Source organism: Chlorocebus sabaeus, chromosome 11 (assembly GCF_047675955.1).
Source record: "Chlorocebus sabaeus isolate Y175 chromosome 11, mChlSab1.0.hap1, whole genome shotgun sequence".
NCBI classification, from domain to species: domain Eukaryota; kingdom Metazoa; phylum Chordata; class Mammalia; order Primates; family Cercopithecidae; genus Chlorocebus; species Chlorocebus sabaeus.
In genome coordinates, this window is record NC_132914.1 from 61,850,966 (window position 1) to 61,877,592 (window position 26,627).

Consider the following 26,627-nt stretch of genomic DNA (forward strand, 5'->3'; position numbering starts at 1 on the left):
ATTTTTTTGTATTTTTAGTAGAGAGGGGATTTTACCATGTTGGCCAGGCTGGTCTTGAACTCCTGACCTCAAGTGATCCACCTGCCTCGGCCTCCCAAAGTGCTGGGATTACAGGTATGAGTCACCATGTCCGGCCCCCCACAGCCTTTAATGGAAGTAGTAAGACTCGGTCTCCCTACCTTACAGGTCTTGAGACAATAAATAACATTTTCACATCATTTAGAGTTTGTTCATGTTTGCTCAAATGAATATACATTCTATCAAAATCTAGGATGCCTTTTGCGGCTTATTATTTGAGAATGTTAGAACCTATATTGTGAAGAAGTAGATTACTTCTCAGAGATTAAAAAAAAATCTTAAGAGTAGTCAGTGTTAAGTCATTTGTGGACTTTTTTTTTTTTTTTTTGAGATGGAATCTCACTCTGTTCTCCAGGCTGGAGTGCAGTGGTGCAGGGTTGGCTCACTACAACCTCTGCCTCCTGGGTTCAAGCGATTCTTGTGCCTCAGACACTCGAGGAGCTGGAATTACAGGTGTGTGCCACCACGCCTGGCTGATTTTTGGAGACGGGGTGTCACCATGTTGGTCAGGCTAGCTTGAACTCCTGACCTTAAGTGATCTGCCCACCTCGGCCTCCCAAAGTTTGGGATTACAGGTGTGAGCCACTGTGCCTGGCTGGTTTGTGGGTTTTTGTATCTACTATTGAAAATTTTTTTTTGAAATTTCTAGAATTGGCTGGCAAAAGCAGAGATCTATAAAATGCAAAACTAAGTCCATTGCTAAAAAGCTGAATGACTGGTTTTTCATTATCCTGTTCCTTTCGTTAGACTTCTGTTGTGGTATTTAGTAAACACTCCAAAGGATATTGAACTCTGAGGTCAGCCATTCTAATGTTTTAAAGAAGGTTTGTGATATTGGTATCTGTAAGTAGACAAATTATTATAATTACTGTAATAAAATAGGTTTTGTCATTTTTATACTTAACTGCACTTGCACAATTGCATTTTTAAGTACCAGAGATAAGTAAAATACTGCATAAATTAGGTGCATCTACTATTTAAAGTAGAAAATGATTACTTTCTATACCTTACTAAGAAGATCTTGAAGACTAAGAAAGCTTGAGGACCTTAATGGCATACTTTAAGATTTTTAGAAATTACACATTAATGGAGTAGTTAGCAGAGCCCATTTTTCTGAGAATTAGGCTCTAACTTTTCATTGTAATTTAGATAAGTTCCAAAAGAAGTTCTTTAAACATTTAAGCTTCTTTGCATGATTTTATCCATTTACGTTATTCGGGATAAGCATCTATTTGTTTATCAAGTAATGTTTTCTTGCAACTTTGTTTTTTGTGGCAGATGTTTATAAATTCTTCTGTGGGATCAGAGGGCACGCCTATTGTAACCAGAAAACTCCAAGTATAGCAGCAAGGATGGATGAACAGGCTCTATTAGGGCTAAATCCAAATGCTGATTCAGACTTTAGACAAAGGGTAAGTTACTCTGCTGAATCATTTTTTAAACCATGTCACCACAGATTGGCATTAGGGGACTTGAATAAAAATGCACCTGGCAAAGGTCTACTTTGGGTAGAAATGAACAGAAACAAAAAAATTTGAGATATTTGAATATATTTTGAATATAGAAACAGTGAGTATTGTGATTTATTTTCTGTTTACCTGGCCAAACAAAAGTATTAAAATCTCATATGATTCAAGGCGGATCTTTATGCCACATCAGTCATTATTTTTAATTATTTAAAAGTTGTAATGCAAAGGATTCGTTTGAGAGACTTTCCATAGAAGCAGACATGTGTATTTTATTTTCTCATTGCTTGGCTTGATCTATACAAGCTGTTTTAACACTTAATGATTTTTTTTTATTTTTTATTTTTATTTTTTTGTAGAGATAGGGTTTCACCATCTTGCCCAGGCTGGTCTCGAACTCCTGAGCTCAAGCGATCTGCCCGCCTCAGCTTCCTAAAATGCTGGGATTATAGGCATGAGCCACCCTGCCCGGCCACATTAGTGATATTTAACATTCTTGTTATATGGTCTAGGCAGACATAAATAAGCAGTTATGATAGGTTATGTCTTAAGTAAAATGATTACATGACAAGAATCCATTATAAAGTGCTGGGATAGTTGGATAAATGTAAACAATTTAATGTAGCCTACAACTATAATCATGACTATAGCTGAATGATAGGAGAATATAAAGAATGAGCCTATAATTAATTTTTTTAAAGACATGTGGGCATTCTGAAGTATAGGGTAAGTGGAAAGGAAAGAAGCATTTTCTTTTTACTTTTCATAGCAAAGAATACTTTCTATAAATGAGCTAAATGAGGTTAACAATCTCACTAAATATTATCGCATTTTTTATTCTTACTTTAAGAAAAAAATCTTTTAAAGCAGTAAAAAAAAACCCCAACTAGTTTCTAATATAGTACCATGTGCATGTCTCTGCTACTAAATAAGTAGCCCTTCAGATACAGGAAAATAATAGGAATTGAGATTTAAGTATCTGGCTAATTACAAGAAAACTATCAAACAAGTTAGGACATCAAAAGATATTTAAAATCCATGTCTTCTCTGTGTAAACAAATCTTTCTTGCCATAGGGTTTTATGTTACCTACTTTCAAACATAGTTGAAGCATCATAGATCTTTACCTTTAGTCTAGCTTGCTATTGCATGCTTATAATTAAAAGCCTTTGACTGTATGTTTAGTTATTAAATGGCTTTTACTGTTATTTTTATGTGCCTCTTGAAATCTTTCATTTCTTAAGTTCCAGCATCCAGTTTTTAAAAATGTACCATGATTTCTTTTTCAGAAAATTAAAACCAATGCATTATTAGTGGTTTTAATACAGAAGTTCTGCTTTTTGTCAATAAAAATGGGTTCTGTCACAGACGCGTTTTAAGCATCCAGTTCCAGGCATAATTCGGTATCCATTTAGCCAATCTGAATAACAATTTATTTGGATGAAAGGGAAGAAATCTTAAGGAAAGTGAATTCTGACAGCCCTTTTGTTGCAGTTCGGGAGTAGTGGAAACAATTCAGTTTGGTGGTGAGAAGAATGACTGTCTGCCAACCCCAGTTGCTCACTTGTCTATCTGTAATTCTCTGTTTTTCACATGGGCAATAAAAGTTGAACTGACTCTTGTCACATAGAGTCAACCATTAGAAAAAAGGTATGGGGTAGAACTAGGTGGTGAAAGCTAGGACTTGTTTGTCAGTGTCGTAGAATTTTGTTTTTTTAATTGTTAGTAATGCATAGATTCAGAATACAGAGGCTTTGTTTAAAAACTAAAAACTTCCAGGTTATCTCTCCTCTCCTTCCACTGCCCTTTTTTTTTTTTTTTTGAGACAGAATTTCGCTCTGTTGCCCAGCCTGGAGTGGAATGGCACCATCTCAGCTCACAGCAACCTCCAACTCCCAGGTTCAAGAGATTCTTCTGCCTCAGCTGGGATTAGAGTAGCTAGGATTAGAAGCGCACACCACCACGCCCGGCTAATTTCTGTATTTTTAGTAGAGACAGGGTTTCACCATGTTGGTCAGGCTGGTCTCAAACTCCTGAACTCGTGATCTCCCCGCCTCAGCCTCCCAAAGTGCTGGGATTACAGGCGTGACCCACCGTGCCCAGCCTCCCACTTTTAAAAAAATAAAACACTCGTCTTTGGCTTAAAACCTGTTACTATTTAAAGAAAATGGTATGTCATGACATTGCTAGCAGCTGAAACCACCTCTCCCCTCTTTTGTAAGTGAAATATTAGGTGATAGTGCAACATACATGATTAACTTCTACCTTGTCCCCTGGCCTCTGAGATATTCCTAAAGGAAACCCTGTGTTTCATGGACTGCTGTTAGAAACAACTAAGCTAGTAGTATCTTTTATCGCTGCCTGTGCTCTTATAGTCTTAACTTCTAAAGAGAGACATTATTTACTCTGGGCTGTTTTCCAGTACCAACAACCAGCTCTCTGATTCTGTGGACACCAACTGGTTGTCCTACAAATCAATTCAATTCTGACACTAGCAGGATTAGCATCACATCCCACAAGTTATGGGCTCAGTCTTACAAACCGCCCCCACTTAAGACACCAGTCGAGTCCAGAACCTCTCATATTTCTGATGATGGAGTAGCCCACAGAACTTAGAAAAACAGTTGACTTACTTGTACTGATTTATTATGAAGGATACACCTCATGAGCAGCCACATGGAAGTGATGCATAGGGCAAAGTATAGGGGAAGGGGCACAGAGCTTTTGTGTCCTCTCTAGGAACACCACCCTCTCAGCATCTCGATGTGTTTGCCAACCTGGAAGTTCAAAAGTTTTTATAGAGTTGAATCGTCAGTCCCCTCTCCCCTTCCCAGAGATTGGTAGTTAGGGCTTAAATTTCCAACACTTTAATCAATTGATCTTTCTGGTAACCAGCCCTATCCTGAGGCTGTCTAGGTTTCCCACAGCAAGTTACCTCATTAACATAAGCTCTGTTGACCTCGAAGTCTCTAGCGATCCTTCCACCTCAGCCTCCCAAGTAGTTGGGACTGTAGGTGCATGTCACCACTCCTGGCTAATTTTTAAATTTTTTGTAGAGACAGGGCCCACTATGTTGCCCAGGCTGGTCTTGAACTGCTGGCCTCAAGTCATCCTCCCACTTTGGCCAGAGTGTTGAGGTTATAGGTGTGAACTGCTGTGCCTGGCCCAAAGGGGCTCATTATAAATTACAAAAGACAGTCCTGTTGCTCGGGAAATCCCAAGAGTTTTAAGAGCTCTGAGCCAGCAACTGGCTGCAAAGCCCAAATGTATTTTTTTGTTATACCACATATTTAATACTATGTTTGGTGATCTTCACCTGATCACTTTCATTTACCTGGTCTTCTGTCAGTGGGAGCAGCCATTGAGACCATGTATGAAAACCCATTCCCTCATTCATACAGTTACATAGTATAGGAAACTATCACCTAAGTATAAATACAGTGGCTTTGATCTGTAACCCAAAGAAAAAAATAACTTTACATCTTGATGACCCAGTGTGTGTGTATATATTTATATGTACATATACACGTAAATAACTAAAGTTACAGAAAGTAATATTCTTGCTAGGGTACAGTCAGAATATCTAATATTCTCTATTTCATTTTTAAAAATTGTTCAGTACCCATAAACTGATTTCATAACTAGTGGGAGACACCACCGTTTTAAAAATATTTACCAGTTGAAAGTAGGTTTCTCTAAGGCTTATGTTTCTTTTACCTCATGTCAGGTTTTGTATCAGTACATAATTGGTGTCAAATCATCTAGCAGTGTTTCCAGTTGCTGTGCAATTTTCTTGTCTGTTGGAGATACTTTTCACAAGACGTTCACTACTATTTGTCCATTGCCATATGTGAAACCTGCATCTGGTGCAACATGCTGATGGGAAGAGTGCCTGAAGTAACTCCCATTTTCCCAACAGTTTGGTAGAGAGCATATGGACTTTGTGCTGCATCCATTCTAGAGTACTCTTACTCCTTGTTGGCACTGTTACTTGCAATTACAAGGCCCTGAATTCATAAACTTAGAGATAAGAAACTTCCTCAAGCTTTGACCTTTTCAGTTACTTAATATTTTTCAAAATTTATATCATGCATTTGTACTCTAATTTTAATCTCTTTAGGAAACTTACATGGTATAATTAAAGACTTGAAATACTCTCCTTTTCTGTAACAGTAGATCAGATAAGGTACACAGTATGTTTTATCTTTTATAATCACCGCTTTAATAGCAGATGTGCTATTAAATAGGAAAAGTGCCCTTTATATGCCATTTTATAATTGCATATTATAAAATGATCACACCCTTAACTCATCCTCTGCAATTTCTCAGTAGTATGGCAGTTGACAAAGCACTTGCTCTCATTCTTCATAATAACCCAGTGAAGTCTGTGGGGCATTTTTGTGTTGTTGCTGCTGTAAAAAAAACAGGTTTGATTATCTAACTGATGGAATTTATATTTATTTAACCTATTTTTAGGAATGACCCCTAAGTTGCATATGTTCGGAAGCCTGTATTTAATGTTTTAGCTGTTTTTCTATTAAGTTTACTGACTTGTTATAGGTTTGCAACTCTCAGAATATTTTGTTTAGTATTAGCAGGGCATTGAGATTGTTTTTTCTAAATGCATTTTTTTGTTTTGCAATCTTACAGGCCCTGGCCTATTTTGAGCAGTTAAAGATTTCCCCAGATGCCTGGCAGGTGTGTGCAGAAGCTCTAGCCCAGAGGACATATAGGTAATTAAAACAAAATTTGCACGACAGTTTAAATTTCTATGGGCATGACAGGACTGTTAAATTTACCTGTATTTGGAAAGTGTTTTCATAAAAACATTTTATGACTTTTTTTTTTTTTTTTTTTGCAAAGTCATTAACATATAGTCATTCCATGTAGAAATGAGAAAAGCAGTAAACCAACAGTTTGGCCATTTCAGAATTAACTTTTCAGTAAAACCATCCTTTGCCATATATTGTGTACTTGTCACCAGATCCCAGCTGGAATAAAGTGCCGAAAATCTTCCTTATCTTATGATTGAGAGTGATAACTGCTTTTCTAAAACATTGGTAAAGAAAGTTATTGTAAATGACATATATCTTAATTTTATTTTATTTTTTTTTCTTGAGATGGAGTCTCGCTCTGTTGCCCAGGCTAGAGTGCAGTGGCGCAATCTAGGCTCACTGCAAGCTCCGCCTCCTGGGTTCACGCCATTCTCCTGCCTCAGCCTCCTGAGTAGCTGGGACTACAGGCGCCCACCACCATGCCCGGCTAAGTTTTTTGTATTTTTTTTTTTTAGTAGAGATGGGGTTTCACCGTGTTAGCCAGGATGGTCTCGATCTCCTGACCTCGTGATCCGCCTGTCTTGGCCTCCCAAAGTGCTGGGATTACAGGCGTGAGCCACCGCGCCTGGCCTATATCTTTTTAATTTTAACTTAAGGTATATAATCATTCAGTGACCAATCTTTTGATATTGGACCACAGTCTTTATCTTTGTATACTGACTAGCATTCACTTTATTTGTAGGTTGGTCACACCTATAACCCATCCTCTACAATTTCAAGCACGGGTCTCTGTACAATGAGTGATGATCCATAGATTTTTAAGATATTTGTCCCCGCCTCTCGAGTTTTCTGGTTATGTAGGCCATGTCAAATATATACAAGATGTTTTCCTTCTGCAGTGTGGCTTTCTATGAAATCTTTCTAAAGCATTCAACTAACTTTTTACAGAAATAGGAACTCTTTTATACTCACTTCATTGGCAGATTGTTGGTCTCTAAAGGATCTTTGTCAGTGTTTATAGCTGGCTTACTGCAACTCCGTCACTCCCCTAGAAAGACAATTGGAAGTGGGTAATTAGTGTGTTTACTTTTACCCCCATCTTATAAGCCAGGGTACCATGTTTGTAATTTAGTTTCCTATATGAAACTTTGAAGCTGGACTGACAGTCCATGTGACCTTGCTTGCTTTGGATTTGGCATCAATAGAACTACTGGGGTTTAATTTTAAGCAGGACTTGGATGACCATCTCTACTTTCACTCAGACTCTGGCTGTTCTGCCATTTGTCATTTTACACCTAACCTGTTATTGTAAAATGAAGGGGTTGTTCCAGGAATCTTAATATCTGGAATTTAGGGGGATGGTTTGCTGTTTACAAAGCACTGTATTCAAGGTGCATCTTAATATTTTGGTAATTTTTTGCTTGTCAGAGTTAACGGAAATTTTAAATATTGCATAATATTTAAAGTTCTCATAGCTTTTTAAGTAAATGGATTTTAACGTCATAAAATGAGACCAGTAAGTATGAAACAAGCCGAAGGTCTAGTTTGAGAAACTTTTCTGCTGTGTTACTCATTACTATTTTGCCTTCGATTTCTTTTCCTCAGTTCATATTCTGCTTATCTCATTTTCTTTTTTTCTTTTTCAGTGATGATCATGTAAAGTTTTTCTGCTTTCAAGTACTGGAACATCAAGTTAAATACAAGTAAGGCTTTTCTCACTGTTTTGACTCTGAGATTTGCGGGGAGAGGTCATTTTTTTAATTTAATGTTTTTCTTCCTTAAGGAAACCATAATACAGGTTATAAATTGACAGTGTATATGTTATATCCAGGTTATAGATATGTTTTGATATATCCCAGAGTGTTTTCAAAGTGCTGAGTTGGCCAGGCACGGTGGCTGTCACCTGTAATCCCAGCACTTTGGGAGGCTGAGGCCGGTGGATCACTTGAGGTCAGGAGTTTGAGCCTAACCAGCCTGGCCAACATGGTGAAACTCCATCTCTACGAAAAATACAAAAATTAGCCAGATGTGGTGGCATGCACCTGTAATCCCAGCTACTCAAGAGACTGAGGCACGAGAATTGCTTGAACCCGGGAGGCGGAGGTTGCAGTGAGCCCGGATCACACCACTGCACTCCAGACTAGGTGACAGCAAGCCTCCGTCTCAAAAATTTAAAAAGTGCTGAGTTTGTTGGTTACATATAAAAATCCAAGGCTGGGCACAGTGGCTCACGCCTATGATCTCAGCACTTTGGGAGGCCAAGGCAAGAGGATCATTTGAACTTCAGGAGTTTGAGACCAGCCTGGGCAACATAGTGAGACCTCATCTCTACAAAAATTTTTTTCAAAAATTAGCCAGGCGTGGCTGCCTGCTTCTGTATTCCCAGCTACTGGGGAAGCTGAGGCCAAGAGGTTGAGACTCCAGTGAGCCGTGATAGTGCCACTGCACTTCAGCCTGGGCAACACAGCAAGACCTTGTCTCAAAAAAAAAAATTAAAATCCAGACATTTCACAGAAAAATCTAGATTTCCAGCTTTTCTGGAAAAGTCAGAATATCTGGTAACACCAGGCCTGTTTTTCTACACGACAGCTCTCTCTTAGAGTTAAGTGACTGCATGGGCACTTGTGTTCAGAATCTCTGACTTACTAATTAATCCAAATAACAAATCAGTACTGAGAGGATTCCTAGTTCACCTATTGGTTTATTCTGTAGATCACAAACCACAAAACATACTTTCTTTCAAAAAATTGTGTAGCTGTCATTCGTTTCAACATGAATAGAATCACAAATTAAAGATTGATATTGATATCCTACCTGCCACTCTCGTCCTTATCTGTAAAGCAGTGATGAGTGGCATAATCAGTTTATGTTAGGAAACTTTAGATAATTGAGAGCTATACAAATTTTCCCTTTTAAATATTTAAGGCTGTTATTTTTCACAACTATAGATACTAAATATAGCCATTATTCTTTTTCTTCTCTATTTTGAACAGATACTCAGAACTAACCACTGTTCAACAACAACTAATTAGGGAGACGCTCATATCATGGCTGCAAGCTCAGGTAAAATCGTAATTTCATTCAGTACCTCAAATTACTAGATATTTAAACTTGTTTTTGCAAGAGTTTGGAACTTTACCTCAAAGATTTTGATCAGTGTTCCTCCATTTGATTTTATAGCTTTTTAAAAAGATGCTGGTTTTAAAGATCATGGAAGTGGGAGTTTAGCAATAATTTAATATTATATCAATGACTGAAATGATCATAGCTTCCATGACACATTGTGGAAACTTTGGTTTTAAAATGTAGTTGTTTTTAACTACTTGACAAACTCTGCTTTCTGTTTGGCTCTTAAAGGTGAGCCCTCCTGGACAGGCTCTCCACAAGAGCCCTTTATAGAGGGCCAGTTGAGTTCTTTTCAGTTAATTTTAGCTAATCTTAACACGGAAAGCAGTTGTGTAGCTAGAGTTTTTATTTTCCTTAAAGAGCAAGTAGACAGAAGAAAAACAATTTTTTTTCTTAGAAGAAATGATAGGAACTATTAAAACTCTGCACATGAAACTTTTCTGTCAAAGTGTAAGAATGAGGAATAACCATTACAGCCTTTAATGGTTCATTTAATTGTTCTTCACCTGTCCAGTCACTTAAATACTTTTGATAATTTTGATAATCATAATTATCAAAATAATTTTGAAGAATATTTGTTGCATAGTTTATCTGAGCCATGTTGACATTTGATGAAGCTTTGCCTTTTAATAAGACAATATGTTTCTGGGTCTTTTCAATTTACATTTAATTTTATGGACTGTTTCTCTGTCAGATGCTGAATCCCCAACCAGAGAAGACCTTTATACGAAATAAAGCTGCCCAAGTCTTCGCCTTGCTTTTTGTTACAGAGTATCTCACTAAGTGGCCCAAGTTTTTTTTTGACATTCTCTCAGTAGTGGACCTAAATCCAAGGGGAGTAGATCTGTACCTGCGAATCCTCATGGCTATTGATTCAGAGTTGGTGGATCGTGATGTGGTGCATACATCAGAGGCAAGTAACCATGGATTTTTTATATTTAATGTTAAGTTTTGTAGGAGATAATGGGCACATACTAAAAGCAGAAAGCTTTCTTGAGGTAAACTTTCTTAAGTTATATAATTATAAATTTACTTAATGTTTTGGATTGTATTTTATGAAGGAACTCAAACTTGGTTACTTTTTTTCCAGAGGTATATTGAAATTAAAGTATTACGTTAATTTTTTTTTTTTTTTTTTTTTGAGACGGAGTCTTGCTCTGTTGCCCAGGCTGGAGTGCAGTGGCACAGTCTTGGCTAACTGCAACCTCCGCCTCCCGGGTTCAAGCAATTCTCCCACCTCAGCCTCCCAAGTAGCTGGGATTATAGGCACATGCCACCACACCTGGCTAATTTTTGTATTTTTTGTAGAGATGGGGTTTCGCCGGGCTGGGCTTGAACTCCTAACCTCAGGTGATCCGCCCGCCTTGCCCTCCCAAAGTGCTGGGATTACAGGCATGAGCCACTGCGCCCAGCCTAAATTTTTTTTAACTAGGCAAATACCATAGCGACATACGCAAGTTGATTTTCTTTTATGAATCTGTTGAGAAAGGTAGTCTCTATTTAATACTGCTATATAGTCCCTGAGCAAGGAAGAAGCATTGTTTAGGAGTTGTCAATGTTGTTGCTTCTGTATTCTTCATCACATAGTATAAGTACTTTGTTACTGTATTGAGAAATACCTTAAAATATGCTTAAGATTTCTAAGCAATGCTTATTTATAGTTTGTATTTACTAAGAAATTGACACTGAGGAGTAGAACAGAAAGAGGAAATACAAAGAATCACAGGATATGAGCTTAGAGCTTGTAAATAGGAAATACTGGTAGAGAATGTGTTAACAAGCCTGAAAGTTTACTCTGTGCAAGTATATTCAGCTATCAAACATTATTTTGTAAGGTAATGTGTGCATTTGGCATTTTGTATTTTAGGAGGCTCGTAGGAATACTCTCATAAAAGATACCATGAGGGAACAGTGCATTCCAAATCTGGTGGAATCATGGTACCAAATATTACAAAATTATCAGTATACTAATTCTGAAGTGACATGTCAGTGCCTTGAAGTAGTTGGGGCTTATGTCTCTTGGATAGACTTATCCCTTATAGCCAATGATAGGTAAGTATGCCTATTATTTTTATAGCATAAACTTGTAAAATACAGTATCTAAAACTCATGACTTTGAAAATGTTACAACAATTTTATTTTCCCATTCCAGGTTTATAAATATGCTGCTAGGTCATATGTCAATAGAAGTTCTACGGGAAGAAGCATGTGACTGTTTATTTGAAGTTGTAAATAAAGGAATGGACCCTGTTGATAAAATGAAACTAGTAGAATCTTTGTGTCAAGTATTACAGTCTGCTGGGTTTTTCAGCATTGACCAGGTTGGTAAATTTATATAAAAACCTGTATATAAAGTTGTTAGAACAAACTGGGATAGATACTGAGTTAAATATAATGTTAGCTTTTTTTTTCTTCTAAATGTTATAAACTCTCCTTGAGATTATAATATAAACCACTGCATCTAGCCAAAATGTTCTCAGTAGCATTCTCCTTAGAAAATAGGTTATACCAGTTCTTAAACTTAAAAGCCTGGAATTGCAAATTTCTCACAAACTGTCAGGAGATGCTCACACAACTTGTTCATAGTGGAATTGAGATTTTTTGGGTTTTTTTGTTGTTTGAGATGGAGTCTCGCTCTGTTGCCCAGGCTGGAGTGCAGTGGCAGTCTCGGCTTACTGCAACTTCCACCTCCCGGGTTCAAGTGATTCTCCTGTCTCACCCTCCCGAGTAGCTGGGATTACAGGCACACGCCACTACACCCGGCTAATTTTTTACTTTTTGGTAGAGACGAGGTTTCACCATGTTGGCCAGGCTTGTCTCGAACTCTTGACCTCAGGTGATCCACCCACCTTGGCCTTCCAGAGTACTGGGATTATAGGCATAAGCCACGATGCCCAGCCTGGAATTGTTAAATATATAATATAACTTTAAAATTGAATCCTGTAATTAGCACTTGATTCATACTAAAGTTGAGTTTTTCCTCTTAGCTTGGGCACACAGTTTTTTTTTTTTTTTTTGCATGGCAATCCAAATTTATTGAACTACTGATGCTAAGTTATACAAAATTGCACCACTTTAATTAAGGCTTTTAGTTTACATTTGGCCACCTCAAAGTAGTTGTAACATTAGGTTGGTCAATTTAAATACTGTGGCTCCCTGTTGGATAGACACACAATCTTTACATCCAAACATTAATGCATACAAAGCAACAAGGCATTGTTAAATAAAACAGCAATAGTTACTGCAAATTAGGCCTTGTGACCAATTACATATGATTAAAATTACTTCCCACATTCACATCCACAGTACTCGTCCACCATTTAACATCTCAACCAAAACGTTACACATGTGAAACGATCACTAACAGGCAAAAATACTAAACCTGTATATTTGGTATTGCAAATACACTTATGCATGAGCAAGCAAGGGATTCACAGTGAGAATCTACAGCTGCAGAAGCCTGAAAATGATTTACAAAAATTGTTAAATCATTAAAAAATTGTTTGAAAATATACACTTCTTGTTGTAGACCCCCACTGTACACACGACTATAAACATTGTTCCCTATGTAAACAAAAAAAGGAAACATATAATAAGAGATTTGAAAAGTCTGGACATTTCCTTCCCAACAGATATTAAAGGCAACGTCTTTAATCTAAGACATTATACTGAAAGGACTATCATATTTTAAAGACAAGATCACTGTCTCCACAGGTTTTTTAAAAATTAAAAAAACTATATAGCTGTGTTAATCAAAGCGCTTATTTTGTACAATAATAATGACCTTGAATTTCTTAAAAAAAATTACAATAAGCTACAAGTATCAAAGAAGCGAAGTTATCTGGAGTAGTCTATATAGGAGCTCTTTGGACTTTCTTTTATTATGCTAAAATAGTGGGGGCACACAGTTTTAAACAGAAATGTGTCTTCATTGCTTATAGGAAGAAGATGTTGACTTCCTGGCCAGATTTTCTAAGCTGGTAAACGGAATGGGACAGTCATTAATAGTTAGTTGGAGTAAATTAATTAAGAATGGGGATATTAAGAATGCTCAAGAGGCACTACAAGCTATTGAAACAAAAGTGGCACTGATGTTGCAGCTACTAATTCATGAGGATGACGATATTTCTTCTAATATTATTGGATTTTGTTATGATTATCTTCATATTTTGAAACAGGTAAGTTTTTGTTTTATTCTTTTTGCTCAGTACATAATAATACAAAGGAGCCATGGAGAAGTGGAAAATATGGAAAAATTAAAAATGAGAAAATACACATAATTCTACTACCTAAAAGATATTTACTGTTAAATACTAATGTATTTCCATCTTAAAAAAAAAAAAGAATTGGCCAGGAAATAGTTTCATGTTCTAAATTCAGTAGACTAACCAGCTTCAGAGGTAGTTATAGGTTTAGGTTATATTTTTATTTTGAACCTGTCTTTGTGAATACTGTTGAAATTTTCATAAGCATGGTTTATTGTTTTAATTTACATGTACATCATTCATTTCTCATAAACTATTCATTTATTTATTTATTTTTGAGACAGAGTTTTACTGTTGTTGCCCAGGCTGGAGTGCAATGGCGTGATCTCAGCTCACCACAACCTCCACCTCCCAGGTTCAAGTGATTTTCCTGCCTCAACTCCCGAGTACCTGGGATTATAGGCATGCACCACCATGCCTAGCTAATTTTGTACTTTTGGTAGAGACAGGGTTTCTCCATGTTGGTCAGGCTGGTCTCAAACTCCCTACCTCAGGTGATCGCCCACCTCAGCCTCCCAAAGTGCTGTGATTACAGGTGTGAACCACCAAGCCCGGCAACAATTTTTTATGATTATAAAGTGTCCCCCACTTCCAGAAAGAACTTGTAGGTGGTGTTAGTCTCCATATTATAGATGGAGAAATGGAAAAAGCCATTTCTGTATATTTACGTTGAATTAATTGAATCAAGTCAAGCTTAAAATACCTTCCCAAATGAGTTTAGTTTCTGTTTTGTTGTAGTAAACATAACATGTATCTTTATGTATACGTTAAGACATTTTATGCAGCAGTGTGGAAACGTATGACCACTACTGGTAATCCCATTGTACAACTCCTAATGGTTTTGTAGGCTTGTTTGGCTTTGTTTAAAAACCTTTTTTGCAGAATATGTTGTAGGTGTCTTTGTCTACATGTCAAGTTACTTACTAGAAGTGGCATTACTTGATCTTAGGTTAGGTACATTTTACATATAGGCAGCTACTGCTAAACTGCCCTCCAAAAAAGTTGTGTGCAGTTGTTTTCAAAGATCTTAATTGATTAGAGGCCGGGCATAATGGCTGCCACCTGTAATCCCAGCACTTGGTAAGGCTGAGGCGGGAGGATCGTTTGAGGCCAGGAGTTTGAGACCAGCCTGGACAACATAGAGAGACTCCATCTCTATAAATAATGAAAAGAAAACCAGCCAAGCATGGTGGCACGCGCCTGTGGTCCCACCCTCCTGTGGGAGGGTGAGGTGGGAGGATCTCTTGAGCCAGGGAGTTGGAGGTTGCAGTGAGTCATGACTGTGCCACTGCACTCCAGCCTGGGCAACAGAGCAAGACCTTGTCTCAAAAAAAAAAAAAGAAAGAAAGGTCTTAATTGGTTAGAAAAATGTTCTGATATGCAGGTACAACTTTAGAAAACCTAATAAGTTATTGCTTACTTTTTAACAGCTTACAGTGCTCTCGGATCAGCAAAAAGCTAATGTAGAGGTAACTGACTTTATGCTTCTTTTAAACCAATGATAGATTCTTAGTCTGTAATTTGCCTTGAAATGTAGCTTAATTTCAAATTATATCAAATTAGAAGGAGACTGACAAAAACTCTTTTATTCTCAATTTTATTCTTAGGCAATCATGTTGGCCGTTATGAAAAAATTGACTTACGATGAAGAATATAACTTTGAAAATGAGGTAAGAAATTTTTTTGTTGAGGAGAAAGGAGTTTTAATTTTATTATTATATCAAATTAATATTTCAAGTTTTTATTGTTTCGGGGCCCTTTAAAACTTGAAGTTCTTGAAAAATTAGTCTGTTTTTATTGACACCAACCTTGGGTGAAATTAATAGAAGCCTCTTAATCCTTCATTTTTGATATTTTATCCATTAACAAACCCCCCCGCTTTTTTTTCTTTGAGACAGAGTCTCTCTCTGTCACCCAGGCTGGAGTGCAGTGGTGCCATCTTGGCTCACTGCAACCTTTGCCTCCTGGGTTCAAGTGATTGTTGTGCCTCAGCCACCTGAGTAGCTGGGATTATAGGCACGTGCGACCATGCCCAGCTAATTCTTATATTTTTAGTAGAGACGGAGTTTCACCATGTTGGCCAAGTTGGCCTCAAACTCCTGGCCTCAAGTAATCTGCCTGCCTCAGCCTCCCAAAGTGTTGAGATTACAGGTGTGAGCCACTACACCTGTCCCATTAACAGCCCTTTTACAAATACTCTGTAGCACTGAACATAGTAAAATATTGATAATATTATTGGTGATCATATTTCATTTTATATTTTGTAAGAATGAGGAACTCCAGTCACAAGACTGTATTGGTAGAGTGGAAATGAGGCGCTTTAGACTTGTTCCAGTTAAAAGTCTTTTTCAAGATTGTGAGTGGGTCAGCTTCCCATCAGACAAGGGCCATTGGTGCTTTCTAGGTATTCAGTCATGGTGTTCGCTGCCAAGCTTTGTTCTAAAGTGTTTTATTCCCCCACTTCAGGCATTGAAAAACTTAAGAGTTGTAAAAGGATAATGGTGGTGATGACCAACACACTGTGCACTTGGGATGTGCCAGCCTCCTAACATTTAATATCTCCAGTTATACCACAGTATTACCACTTTTTACAGTGGATATTGACTTACAAGAATAAATAAGGTGCAAAGATTTCAAAGCCCATTCTAGTGCTAGACTATTGTCTTTAACCTTCTTAGACTATTTCTGGCTCTAGGCTTTTGAGGCCTATGGCTATGTGCAGAAATACTTATTTGTGAGCTAGAGGGGAGAAGTTATTAAGCATAGTAAGTTTTTCTATATAAATAGTGACAAAAAATAAAAGTACAAAATGTGTAAATGCAGAAAAATACAGAACTGGATATTTACATGAATTTTAAGGTCTTTTAAGTTTTTTATTTATTTTTATTATTATACTTTAAGTTTTGGGGTACATGTGCAGAATGTGCAGGTTTGTTACATTGGTATACATTTACCATGGAGTTTGCTGCACCCATCAACCCTAAGTTTTTTAAATGAGGATTTTAACCTGTATCATAGGGTGAAGATGAAGCCATGTTTGTAGAATATAGAAAACAACTGAAGTTACTGTTGGACAGGCTTGCTCAAGTTTCACCAGAGTTACTGCTGGCCTCTGTTCGCAGAGTTTTTAGTTCTACACTGCAGTAAGTTTGTCATTACTTTTGTAACAAGCCTACTTCTTTCTTTTGCTCTTTTATATGGGTCAAAAGAAATGATTCATATGACTTACTAATCCATGTTACTTATTGAGATCTTATGTGTATCTCTGGAAACAATGAAGTGTCTTCTTGATTTCTCTTGATCCTTTCTACCTTTGTGATATATATTATATTGCCTGGGAAAGTTAACAATTGCTATGACTTTTTAATAATTAAAAAGACTTTTGTTGGTGTCTTACCCTGTGCATAATTCACTGTATGAAAAATTTATCTTTAAATCTCACTGACATATTATACCTTGGTAGGAACTGGCAGACTACACGGTTTATGGAAGTTGAAGTAGCAATAAGATTGCTGTATATGTTGGCAGAAGCTCTTCCAGTATCTCATGGTGCTCACTTCTCAGGTGATGTTTCAAAAGCTAGTGCTTTGCAGGATATGATGCGAACTGTAAGTATACTGAAGATAATTTTGACCATAAATTTCTGTTTTCAGTATAAGCTAATGGGAGTTCCTTGTTAGAACTTAGTATATGTTAATACTGGGGCATTTTGATGTTCCAATAAATAAGAAGAGGTTTCTTAACTTTTTCCTGCTCTAGTTGGTAACATCAGGAGTCAGTTCCTATCAGCATACATCTGTGACGTTGGAGTTCTTCGAAACTGTTGTTAGATATGAAAAGTTTTTCACAGTTGAACCTCAGCACATTCCATGTGTACTAGTAAGTACTCTGGATTTTTTGTTACTTTACATGGATTTCAGCTAATGACTTGATAGCATTGTATTTTTCTGTCTATAACTTTTCTCAGAATCAGAACCTCTCAGAAATGCTTGGCACACTCTGAAAGTAACCCCTCCTCCATTTCTTTTAAATGGATAGTTTGTGCCCAATTAGTCAATCAACTAAAACAAGTTCTCAGAGGACTGTTGGTGTGTAGTTTAGAATTACTTGTGTATTCCTGGTTCCTGCGTTTTAGGAGCTAAGATGTAAAATTTGGTGTGAACAAAAATGTAGCATGACAATAGCAACAAAACCCCTGAAAAAGTGCAAAAATAGTAAAAGTGTCTCCTTCTTTAGATGGCTTTCTTAGATCATAGAGGTCTGCGGCATTCCAGTGCAAAAGTTCGGAGCAGAACGGCTTACCTGTTTTCTAGATTTGTCAAATCTCTCAAGTAAGTATAAAATTGCAGCTAATATGTTGTTTTTTAAATTACTGAATTGATGTAAAACAATAGTAAAGACATGGAATCAACCTAGGTGCCCATCAGTGGTGGATTAGATAAAGAAAACATAGGCCAGGTGTGGTGGCTCACGCCTATAATCCCAACACTGGGAGGCCGATCACGAGGTCAGGAGTTCAAGACCAGCCTGGCCAACATGGTGAAACCCCATCTCTACTAAAGATACAAAAAATTAGCCAGGTGTGGTGGTGGGTGCCTGTAATCCCTGCTACTCAGGAGGCTGAGGCAGGAGAATCGCTTGAACCTGGGAGGTGGAGGTTGCAGTGAGCCAAGATCGTGCCATTTTACTCCAGCGTGGGTGACAGGGTGAGACTCAGTCTCAAAAAAAAAGAAAGAAAAAATGCAGTACACATACACCATGAGATACTAAACAGCCATAACAAAGAACAAAATCATGTCCTTTGCAGCAACATGGATGCAACTGGAGGTCTTTAATCTAAGCAAATTAATGCAGAAACAAAAAAATGCCACATGTTCTCACTTATAAGTGGGAGCTAAATTTTGGGTACACACAGACATAAACCTGGGAGCAAAAGACATTTGGGACTCCAAAATGAGGGAGGGAGTGGGGCAAGTGCTGAAAAACTTCCTATTGGGCACTGTGTTCAATATCTGGGTGATGGGATTGGATCAATAGAAGCACAAACCTCAGCATCCCATGATATGCCCGTGTAACAAACCCCCTGAATTTAAAATGAAGATGGAGGGCTGGCGCAGTGGCCCACTCCTGTAATCCCAGCACTTTGGGAGGCTGAGGCGGGTGGATCATCTGAGATCAGGAGTCCGAGACTAGCCTGGCCAACATGATGAAACCCGGTCTCTACTAAAAATACAGAAAATTAGCCAGGCGTGGTGGTGGGTGCCTGTAGTCCCAGCTAATGGGAGGCTGAGGCAGCTTTGGGAGGAGGCTGAGGCAGGAGAATCGCTTGAACCCAGTAGGCAGAGTTTGCAGTGAGCAGAGATCGTACCATTGCACTCCAGCCTGGGTGACAAGAGTGAAACTCTGTCTCAAAAAAATAAAATAAAATGAAGATGGAAATGAAAAAAAGGTAGACATAAATTATTTTCCAAGTGCCTATGGTAGATTTGGTTCTTCCTGTTCAAGTCAAGTCATGCTTTGTCAGGTAGATGTCCCCCCCGACCTTTTTTTTTTGAGACGGAATTTCACTCTTGTTGCCTAGGCTGGAGTACAATGGCGCGATCTTGACTCACTGCAACCTCTGCCTCCCGGGTTGAAGCGATTTTCCACCTCAGCCTACCGAGTAGCCAGGATTACAGGTGCCCATCACCACACCTGTCTAATTTTTTGCATTTTTAGTAGAGATGGGGCTTCACCATGTTGGTCAGGCTGGTCTTGAACTCCTGACCTGAGATGATCCACCCTCTTCAGCCTCCCAAAGTGCTGGGATTACAGGCATGAGCCACTGCACCCAGCCCCCATTTTATGTTGCCGCTTCCTTTCCTGTTCATCAGGCAGGTACTTAGTTCAGTACTAAAAGTTTTTATTATTTGTTGTTGTTGTTATTTTTTTGAGACAGGGTCTCACGCTGTCGCCTAAGCTGGAGTGTAGTGGCTTGATCCCAGTTCACTGCATCCTCAACCTCCTCAGGCTCAGGTGATCTTCCCACCTCAGCCCCCGGAGCACCTGGGACTACAGGCGTGTGACAGTGGCCGGCTAATTTTTGTATTTTTTGTAGAATCGGTCTCACCGCATTGCCCAGGCTGGTCTCAAATTCTTCAGCTCAGTCTTCCCACCGCGGCCTCCCACAGTGTTGGGATTACAGAAATCAGCCACTGCACTTGGCCTGTATTATTCTTTACTAGTACCATTTTCGGGGAATGAAAACTACTCCTTATTAGGCTTAGAAGATTGTAAGTCATTTTGACAATCTTATCACTACAGAGCAGATAAAGGTAATTTTTAAAAATTAACCATAGCTAATCTTAATCAGAAGTGACTAGCCTACAACTGAACTTTTTTTTAGTTCTGTCTTAAAGGGGGAATTGTTATTTTACCACTGTTTTGAGCACTGTTATTAATTGTGATTTTCCTTTTTGCTGTTTTTCAGTAAGCAAATGAATCCTTTCATTGAGGATATTTTGAATAGAATACAAGATTTATTAGAGCTTTCTCCACCTGTAAGTATCTGTCTCTTTAAGATATTTTATCCAAAAATCATTTAAGCCACACATGCCATTAGGTTTACCTTTGTGGGCATTTAAAAAAAAACGGGTGGTGGAGGGAGGTGTATGTGCAAAGATTAGTTCTATTTACCAAAATTCTGTTGACATAGTAAATAAAATATAGTAATAGGAATCAAGAGTTGACAGATCAATTTGGCAGCATGGGGTAGATATATTGTTAAAATGTTGAAGCATTTTATGAAGAAGAAAAAAAGATGAGCTTGCTGTTAAGTTAAAATGAAAAGTATATTAAAAATTTTAAAAACGAAAAGAAAATAAAAATTGAGAAAAAAAATTCAACTTCTAAATTATTCTGTTTAGTCCTATGATTGTATTAGCCATTCTTAGCAGCTGCTACTGCTAGATCAAAGGTTTTCCCTGTCATTTCAGGCTTAGGGTAAAAAAAAAATTAAGCGCTTGTCAATCTGAGTATTTTGGCATTGGGATTGGGCCATAATCCCAAGCGTTAAAATCCTGAAATCCTAAAAACCACAATTCCGAAAGATCAAAATCTTAAAAATATACTCCTGGAAAAAGTAATTTTAAAAAATTATTTGAAAGACATTGCTTTACATTTTTAAAAGGGAATGTATTTGAGAAACATGTAAAAACATGACAGCACTTCATAGTCCACTTTACACAATAAAATAGGCAATAATAACATATGCTTTTGCAAGTATAAGCACTCAGTTATAAAAATGACAGTTACATGGGTAAAACAGGAGCAGACAAACTGTATTCATAAAGAAATAGATCAGAAAGCAAAATGTGTAAGTACATTATCACTATGGTTAGTAATTGTGTGCCACTCAGTTTTATAACTGCGCTTATCTGAAATAACCATGACAGACAACCTAAGTCTTGAGGAAATTGATAAAAAATGGCAATGGGTCACTACAACATATGCAGTCACCCAAAGAACTGAGATCACAAGAAATTTTATGTTTCACAGATGCAGATATACAGAAAGGACCTTTCTTGTGTACATGCACAGTGTTTACACACACAGTTAATGCTGTGTGTAATGCACTTTTGCAGAGTCAAATCTCTGATGTTCAAGGCAGCAGAAGAAAAGTCTGTCCAGCTTTCAGAGAGAGCCCAATTCGCCTTATGTATTTGTTCTCTCAGTGCCCCTGGTCAATTGGATGGTGCCCGCCAACACTGAGGGCAGGTCTTCCCCACCTAGTCTACTTGGACCAACTAATCTTTTCTGGAATGACCCTCACAGACACATGCAAAATAATGCTTTACTATGTATTTATTAATTATTTAAAAGAAGTGTAGGTAGCCCTCTAGTACTTTTTTTTTTTTTTTTTGAGACAGAGTCTTGGCTCTGTCGCCCAGGCTGGAGTGCAGTGGCATGGTCTTGGCTCATTACAACCTCCATCTCAGGTTCAAGCAATTCTCCTGCCTCAGCCTCCCAAGTAGCTGGGACCACAGGTGTGCCACCACACCCAGCTAATTTTTTGTATTTTTAGTAGGGACAGGGTTTCACCATGTTGGCCAGGCTGGTCATGAACTCCTGACCTCAAGTGATCTGCCTGCCTCGGCCTCTCAAAGTGCTAGGATTACAGGCATGAGCCACCACATGCAGCCTAGCCTCATAACAGTCTTATAAATAAGATCTTTACAAAAGAAAACAAGTTAGAAAGCTAACTTTAATAAATCATGATCATTTGTAGAGTCTTGTCAGGGCTGGAATTAGAACCATGATCTGTTGACCTCCAATTTAGTTTTCTTTTCATTCTATGGTCCTGGGAGAAAATTTGTCTTTATAAGTATTTGATACATGAGTTGGTGTGACAGATTACATTTCCTGTTCCTAATGCACGTTTTCTCATTAAATGAGAGGAACTCAAAAAATAAAAACTTTTAGTAAGACTAAATTTCATTCTAGGAGAATGGCCACCAGTCCTTACTGAGCAGCGATGATCAACTTTTTATTTATGAGACAGCTGGAGTGTTGATTGTTAATAGTGAATACCCGGCAGAAAGGAAACAAGCCTTAATGAGGAATCTGTTGACTCCACTAATGGAGAAGTTTAAAATTCTGTTAGAAAAGTTGATGCTGGCACAAGATGAAGAAAGGCAAGCCTCTCTAGCAGACTGTCTCAACCATGCTGTTGGATTTGCAAGGTAAGTGTGATCACAGTTAAAACTGTGAAGTGCATGTATCTACACAGACAGAACCACTTGTTTGGTGGGCACACACATTTGTGTTTCCACAGTTGGATAGTCCAGAGAATTGTCTAAATCTTTGTCCTCCAAATCCAGTCAGTTAGATTCAGTTGAAGAAGGGGATAGATTACATACCATTTGCATTTTTGCCTTGATAGCTGTAAATCTTTAACCCCTCTGACTTCTTTGGTATAAATGGGTTGTGTGTTTAAGGGGATCAGCTAAAGAGTTAATATACTAAAGATATATTGGGATGGGATGTCTTTGGTTAGTCTTGGTTACTTGAAGAGAAGAACCTGAGGTTTCTCTTTAGTTGTATTGTGTCCTGAAGACCATCCAAGCAGCTGTTTTTTCCCCCTCTACCCATACTTTTTGTTGACAAACAATAAACAGTGGCATGAAAGTTGTAAAGAGTGCTAATTAGAAGTTAAATTGTTCTATAATATACTTAAGAACAAGAGCTAGATATTAAAAAGTTGTATAAATAATTTTGAAGATAGTTTTCTAAATTTAAATGAGTAGTTTGCAGATTACCTAGTACAGCCTAGTCATAACAAGTGGATTTGTTTTCTCTTTTCTGTCTACTTTGTCAATAGGATTTTTCTCTTTCTTTTTCTTTTTTTTTTTGGGGGGGGAGACAGTCTCGCTTTGTCACTCAGGCTGGAGTGCAGTGTTGTGATCTCAGCTCACTGCAACCTCCACCTCCCAGGCTCAAGTGATTCTTGTTCTTCAGCTTCCAAGTAGCTGGGATTATAGGCATGTGCCACCACACCCAGCTAATTTTTCTATTTTTAGTAAAGACGGGTTTTCACCATGTTGTCTAGACTGGTCTTGAACTCCTGGCCTCAAGTGATTTGCCTGCCTCAGCCTCCCAAAGTGCTGGGATTAGAAGCATGAGCCACAATAGCCAGCCCAGTCAATAGGATTTTAATAAAACATTTAGGTAGACTCACATTAGAAGGATTATATTAACTCCATGTCATTCATTTAAATTAATTTGAGCTCTTTTGTTCTGGAAAGATAATTGGAAGCAGTAGTTTACAAATAGCCATATTAGCTAAAGATGGAAGTAATTGTGATGTGGAAAATAAAGGTCTGGTTATTTAGTTTTGTTAATTTTGTAATTTGTTGTGCATTGCTTTTGAATACTCCATAACGCTTTCAAAGAATAAAGTTACATCTGATTTTTACTTATATAGTCGAACCAGTAAAGCTTTCAGCAACAAGCAGACTGTGAAACAATGTGGCTGTTCCGAAGTTTATCTGGACTGTTTACAGACATTCTTGCCAGCCCTCAGTTGTCCCTTACAAAAGGATATTCTCAGAAGTGGAGTCCGTACTTTCCTTCATCGAATGATTATTTGCCTGGAGGAAGAAGTCCTTCCGTTCATCCCATCTGCTTCAGAACATATGCTCAAAGATTGTGAAGCAAAAGATCTCCAGGAGTTCATTCCTCTTATCAATCAGATTACGGCCAAATTCAAGGTACCGCAAACCTTCAGAGCTCTGAAAATCTCTTGAAGATCAGATGTACTTATCTTCAGACATGTTTTGGATTTGCCCTTGGGTTTCTTTTTTTTTTTTTTTTTAAATGAATTACTTGAGAGCATGATGGATCATATGTATTTTTATCATCTGTGGTGTTTGGCACACTGCCTGATACATAGGTCATGCTTAATAGATGTTTGAATGTAAACAGACCCTGTATGCTTTGTGTAGCAAAAGAAAACAACTAGTTGGCTGTTTTAGAAGAGCATATAAAAACAGTACACTGAGTACTAAATGTCTAAAGAAATAAGAAGCACCATAATTTGGGTACCCAAGCAAGGGTTAAAAGTAATTCAATGTATTAAAGTCAGTTTTCTGTAGGACATTTAAACTGGCTAATAAAAGTGGTTAATACTTACATAGTACTTCTTTTTTTCTTTTTTCTTTTTATGGAGATAATCTCGCTTTGCCGCATAGGCTGGAGTGCAGTGGCGCAGTCACAACTCACTGCAACCTCTACCTCCCAGGTTCAAGTGATTCTTGTGCCTCAGCCTCCTGAGTAGCTGGAACTATAGGTGTATGCACCACACCAGGCTAATATTTTGTACTTTTAGTAGAGACAGTGTTTCCCCATGTTGGCCAGGCTAATCTCGAACTCCTGACCTCAAGTGATCCTCCTGCCTCGGCCTCCATAAGTGCTAGGATTACAGGCATAAGCCACCACGCCTGGCCACTTACATAGTACTTTCTGTGTTCAAAATCTGTTCTAAGCACTTTTTGTACATTTACTTATTTGATTTTCATACCTACCCTAGAAGATAGGGATTATATGTTATAGTTGAGGAAACTGAGGCATGGAGAAGTTAATGGATTTGCCCAAGAGTTCATAAAACTCGAGTTCATTTGTAAGCAAGCATTGAGAACGTTATTAAACGATGTTTTTTACCTTTGTTCCAAAAAAAAAAAAAACCCCTAAGAGTTGAATCATATAAACTGATTTATAGTTTAGCAAAACAATTCATTTTTTGAGAATTTAATTTTGAAAATATTCCATGGCAATATTTTATTGTGAAATATGTCTATAATTTTAACCTAAATCTGAATGTGTAGGAAAGGGTTTAAATTGAATGATCTTGGGTCTTTTAGTAATATTTTTTAAGGTTTTTCTCCCCCACCTTGAAATGGAGTCTTGCGCTGTTACCTAGGCTGGAGTGCAGTGGTGCGATGTTGACTCACTGCAACCTCCACCTCTCAGGTTCAAGCAATAACCCTATGTCAGCCTCCTGAGTAGCTGGGACTGGGATTACAGGCACTCGCCACTACACCCAGCTAATTTTTGTATTTTTAGTACAGATAGGGTTTCACCACGTTGGGCAGAGTGGCCTCGAACTCCTGACCTTAGGTGATTCACACGCCTTAGTCTCTCAAAGTGCTGCGATTACAGCTGTGAGCCACTGCGTCTGGCCTAGTAATGTTTATGTTATATAGATTTTATCTTAAAATTGATATTTGCTAACTGAATTATTTACATATGCATTCTAAATAGAAAAGAAAGGCTTTATGTAAAATAGGTTTTTTAAGTTGTATATTAGTATTGTTACTAATTGCTGAAGTAATGATTGTTTATCTTCAGATACAGGTATCCCCATTTTTACAACAGATGTTCATGCCCCTGCTTCATGCAATTTTTGAAGTGCTGCTCCGGCCAGCAGAAGAAAATGACCAGTCTGCTGCTTTAGAGAAGCAGATGTTGCGGAGGAGTTATTTTGCTTTCCTGCAAACAGTCACAGGCAGTGGGATGAGCGAAGTTATAGCAAATCAAGGTGGGGACGCATGCCATGTCCAATTAGTCTGCTTAAGTCTGTGTCACTGTTGTACACCTGTATGACCAAAAGCAAACTGAAGTAAATACAGAAATTTTGAAGTTTGTTGTCCCATGGGAAGACAGTTTATTGTTTTCAGGGTGGGAATCGATCACTTTTATGTAAAGCACCTAAAATTAATTTGTATTCTGTTCCCTTTTTCTTTATGCAATATTTTTTAATTTGGTTCTTTAGCAATATAAATAACATGACTACTTACAGAATTGACCTGACAATTGAGTCTTTATGGCAAATTTGCCATTTTGAAATATAAAATAAATGGAGCTGTATAGATTTGTGTGGAGAATTCTGTATAGGAAATTCAGGGAACAAGATACCAAGGGCAAACTGTTTTTCGGTGTTCCTTTTTTTTTTTTAATTTAATTTTATTTTATTTGTGAGATAGGGTCTCACTCTATTGCCCAGGCTGGAGTGCAGTGGTATGATCACGACTCATTGCAACCTCCACCTCCTGGGCTATCCTCCCATTTCTACCTCCTGGGCTATCCTCCCATTTGTACCTCCTGCGTAGCCAGGACCATTGGCACTTGCCACAATGCTGGGCTTATTTTTTGTAGAGATGGGATCTCACCATGTTGCCCAGGCTGGTGTCAAACTCCTGGGCTCAAGCAATCTTCCTCAGCCTCGCAAAATGCTGGAATTATAGACAGGAGCCACCACGCCCAGCTGATTTTTCAGTGTTTAATGTTTAAACTTTAGGTGCCCAGTTAATAAAAATCAAGGGATTTTGGCAACTCTATAAATGCTTTTTTCCCCCCTTCATTTTTCCCATTCCACCTGTAAAT

At 37.9% G+C, this 26,627-nt stretch overlaps 1 protein-coding gene across 3 annotated transcripts in view; it reads left to right on the plus strand.

The window, feature by feature from the left end:
• The window catches only part of XPOT (exportin for tRNA), a 47,002-nt gene that overhangs the window by 3,261 nt on the left and 17,114 nt on the right, over positions 1–26,627 (plus strand). For 2 of the 3 annotated variants that reach the window (XM_008003897.3, XM_073020912.1), the window contains exons 2-19: positions 1,357–1,490; positions 6,194–6,276; positions 7,965–8,021; positions 9,312–9,381; positions 10,139–10,357; positions 11,312–11,496; positions 11,597–11,765; positions 13,386–13,622; positions 15,140–15,178; positions 15,317–15,379; positions 16,728–16,852; positions 17,173–17,317; positions 17,469–17,588; positions 17,946–18,040; positions 20,179–20,248; positions 22,191–22,429; positions 23,671–23,956; positions 25,593–25,782. In XM_008003897.3, coding sequence (XP_008002088.1) covers positions 1,431–1,490; positions 6,194–6,276; positions 7,965–8,021; positions 9,312–9,381; positions 10,139–10,357; positions 11,312–11,496; positions 11,597–11,765; positions 13,386–13,622; positions 15,140–15,178; positions 15,317–15,379; positions 16,728–16,852; positions 17,173–17,317; positions 17,469–17,588; positions 17,946–18,040; positions 20,179–20,248; positions 22,191–22,429; positions 23,671–23,956; positions 25,593–25,782 — 2,452 coding nt within the window. In that variant the 5' untranslated portion in view covers positions 1,357–1,430. Of the gene's footprint in view, positions 1–21; positions 115–1,356; positions 1,491–6,193; positions 6,277–7,964; positions 8,022–9,311; positions 9,382–10,138; positions 10,358–11,311; positions 11,497–11,596; positions 11,766–13,385; positions 13,623–15,139; positions 15,179–15,316; positions 15,380–16,727; positions 16,853–17,172; positions 17,318–17,468; positions 17,589–17,945; positions 18,041–20,178; positions 20,249–22,190; positions 22,430–23,670; positions 23,957–25,592; positions 25,783–26,627 lie in introns of all 3 variants that reach the window. The other variant, XM_073020913.1, reaches the window with a different exon arrangement.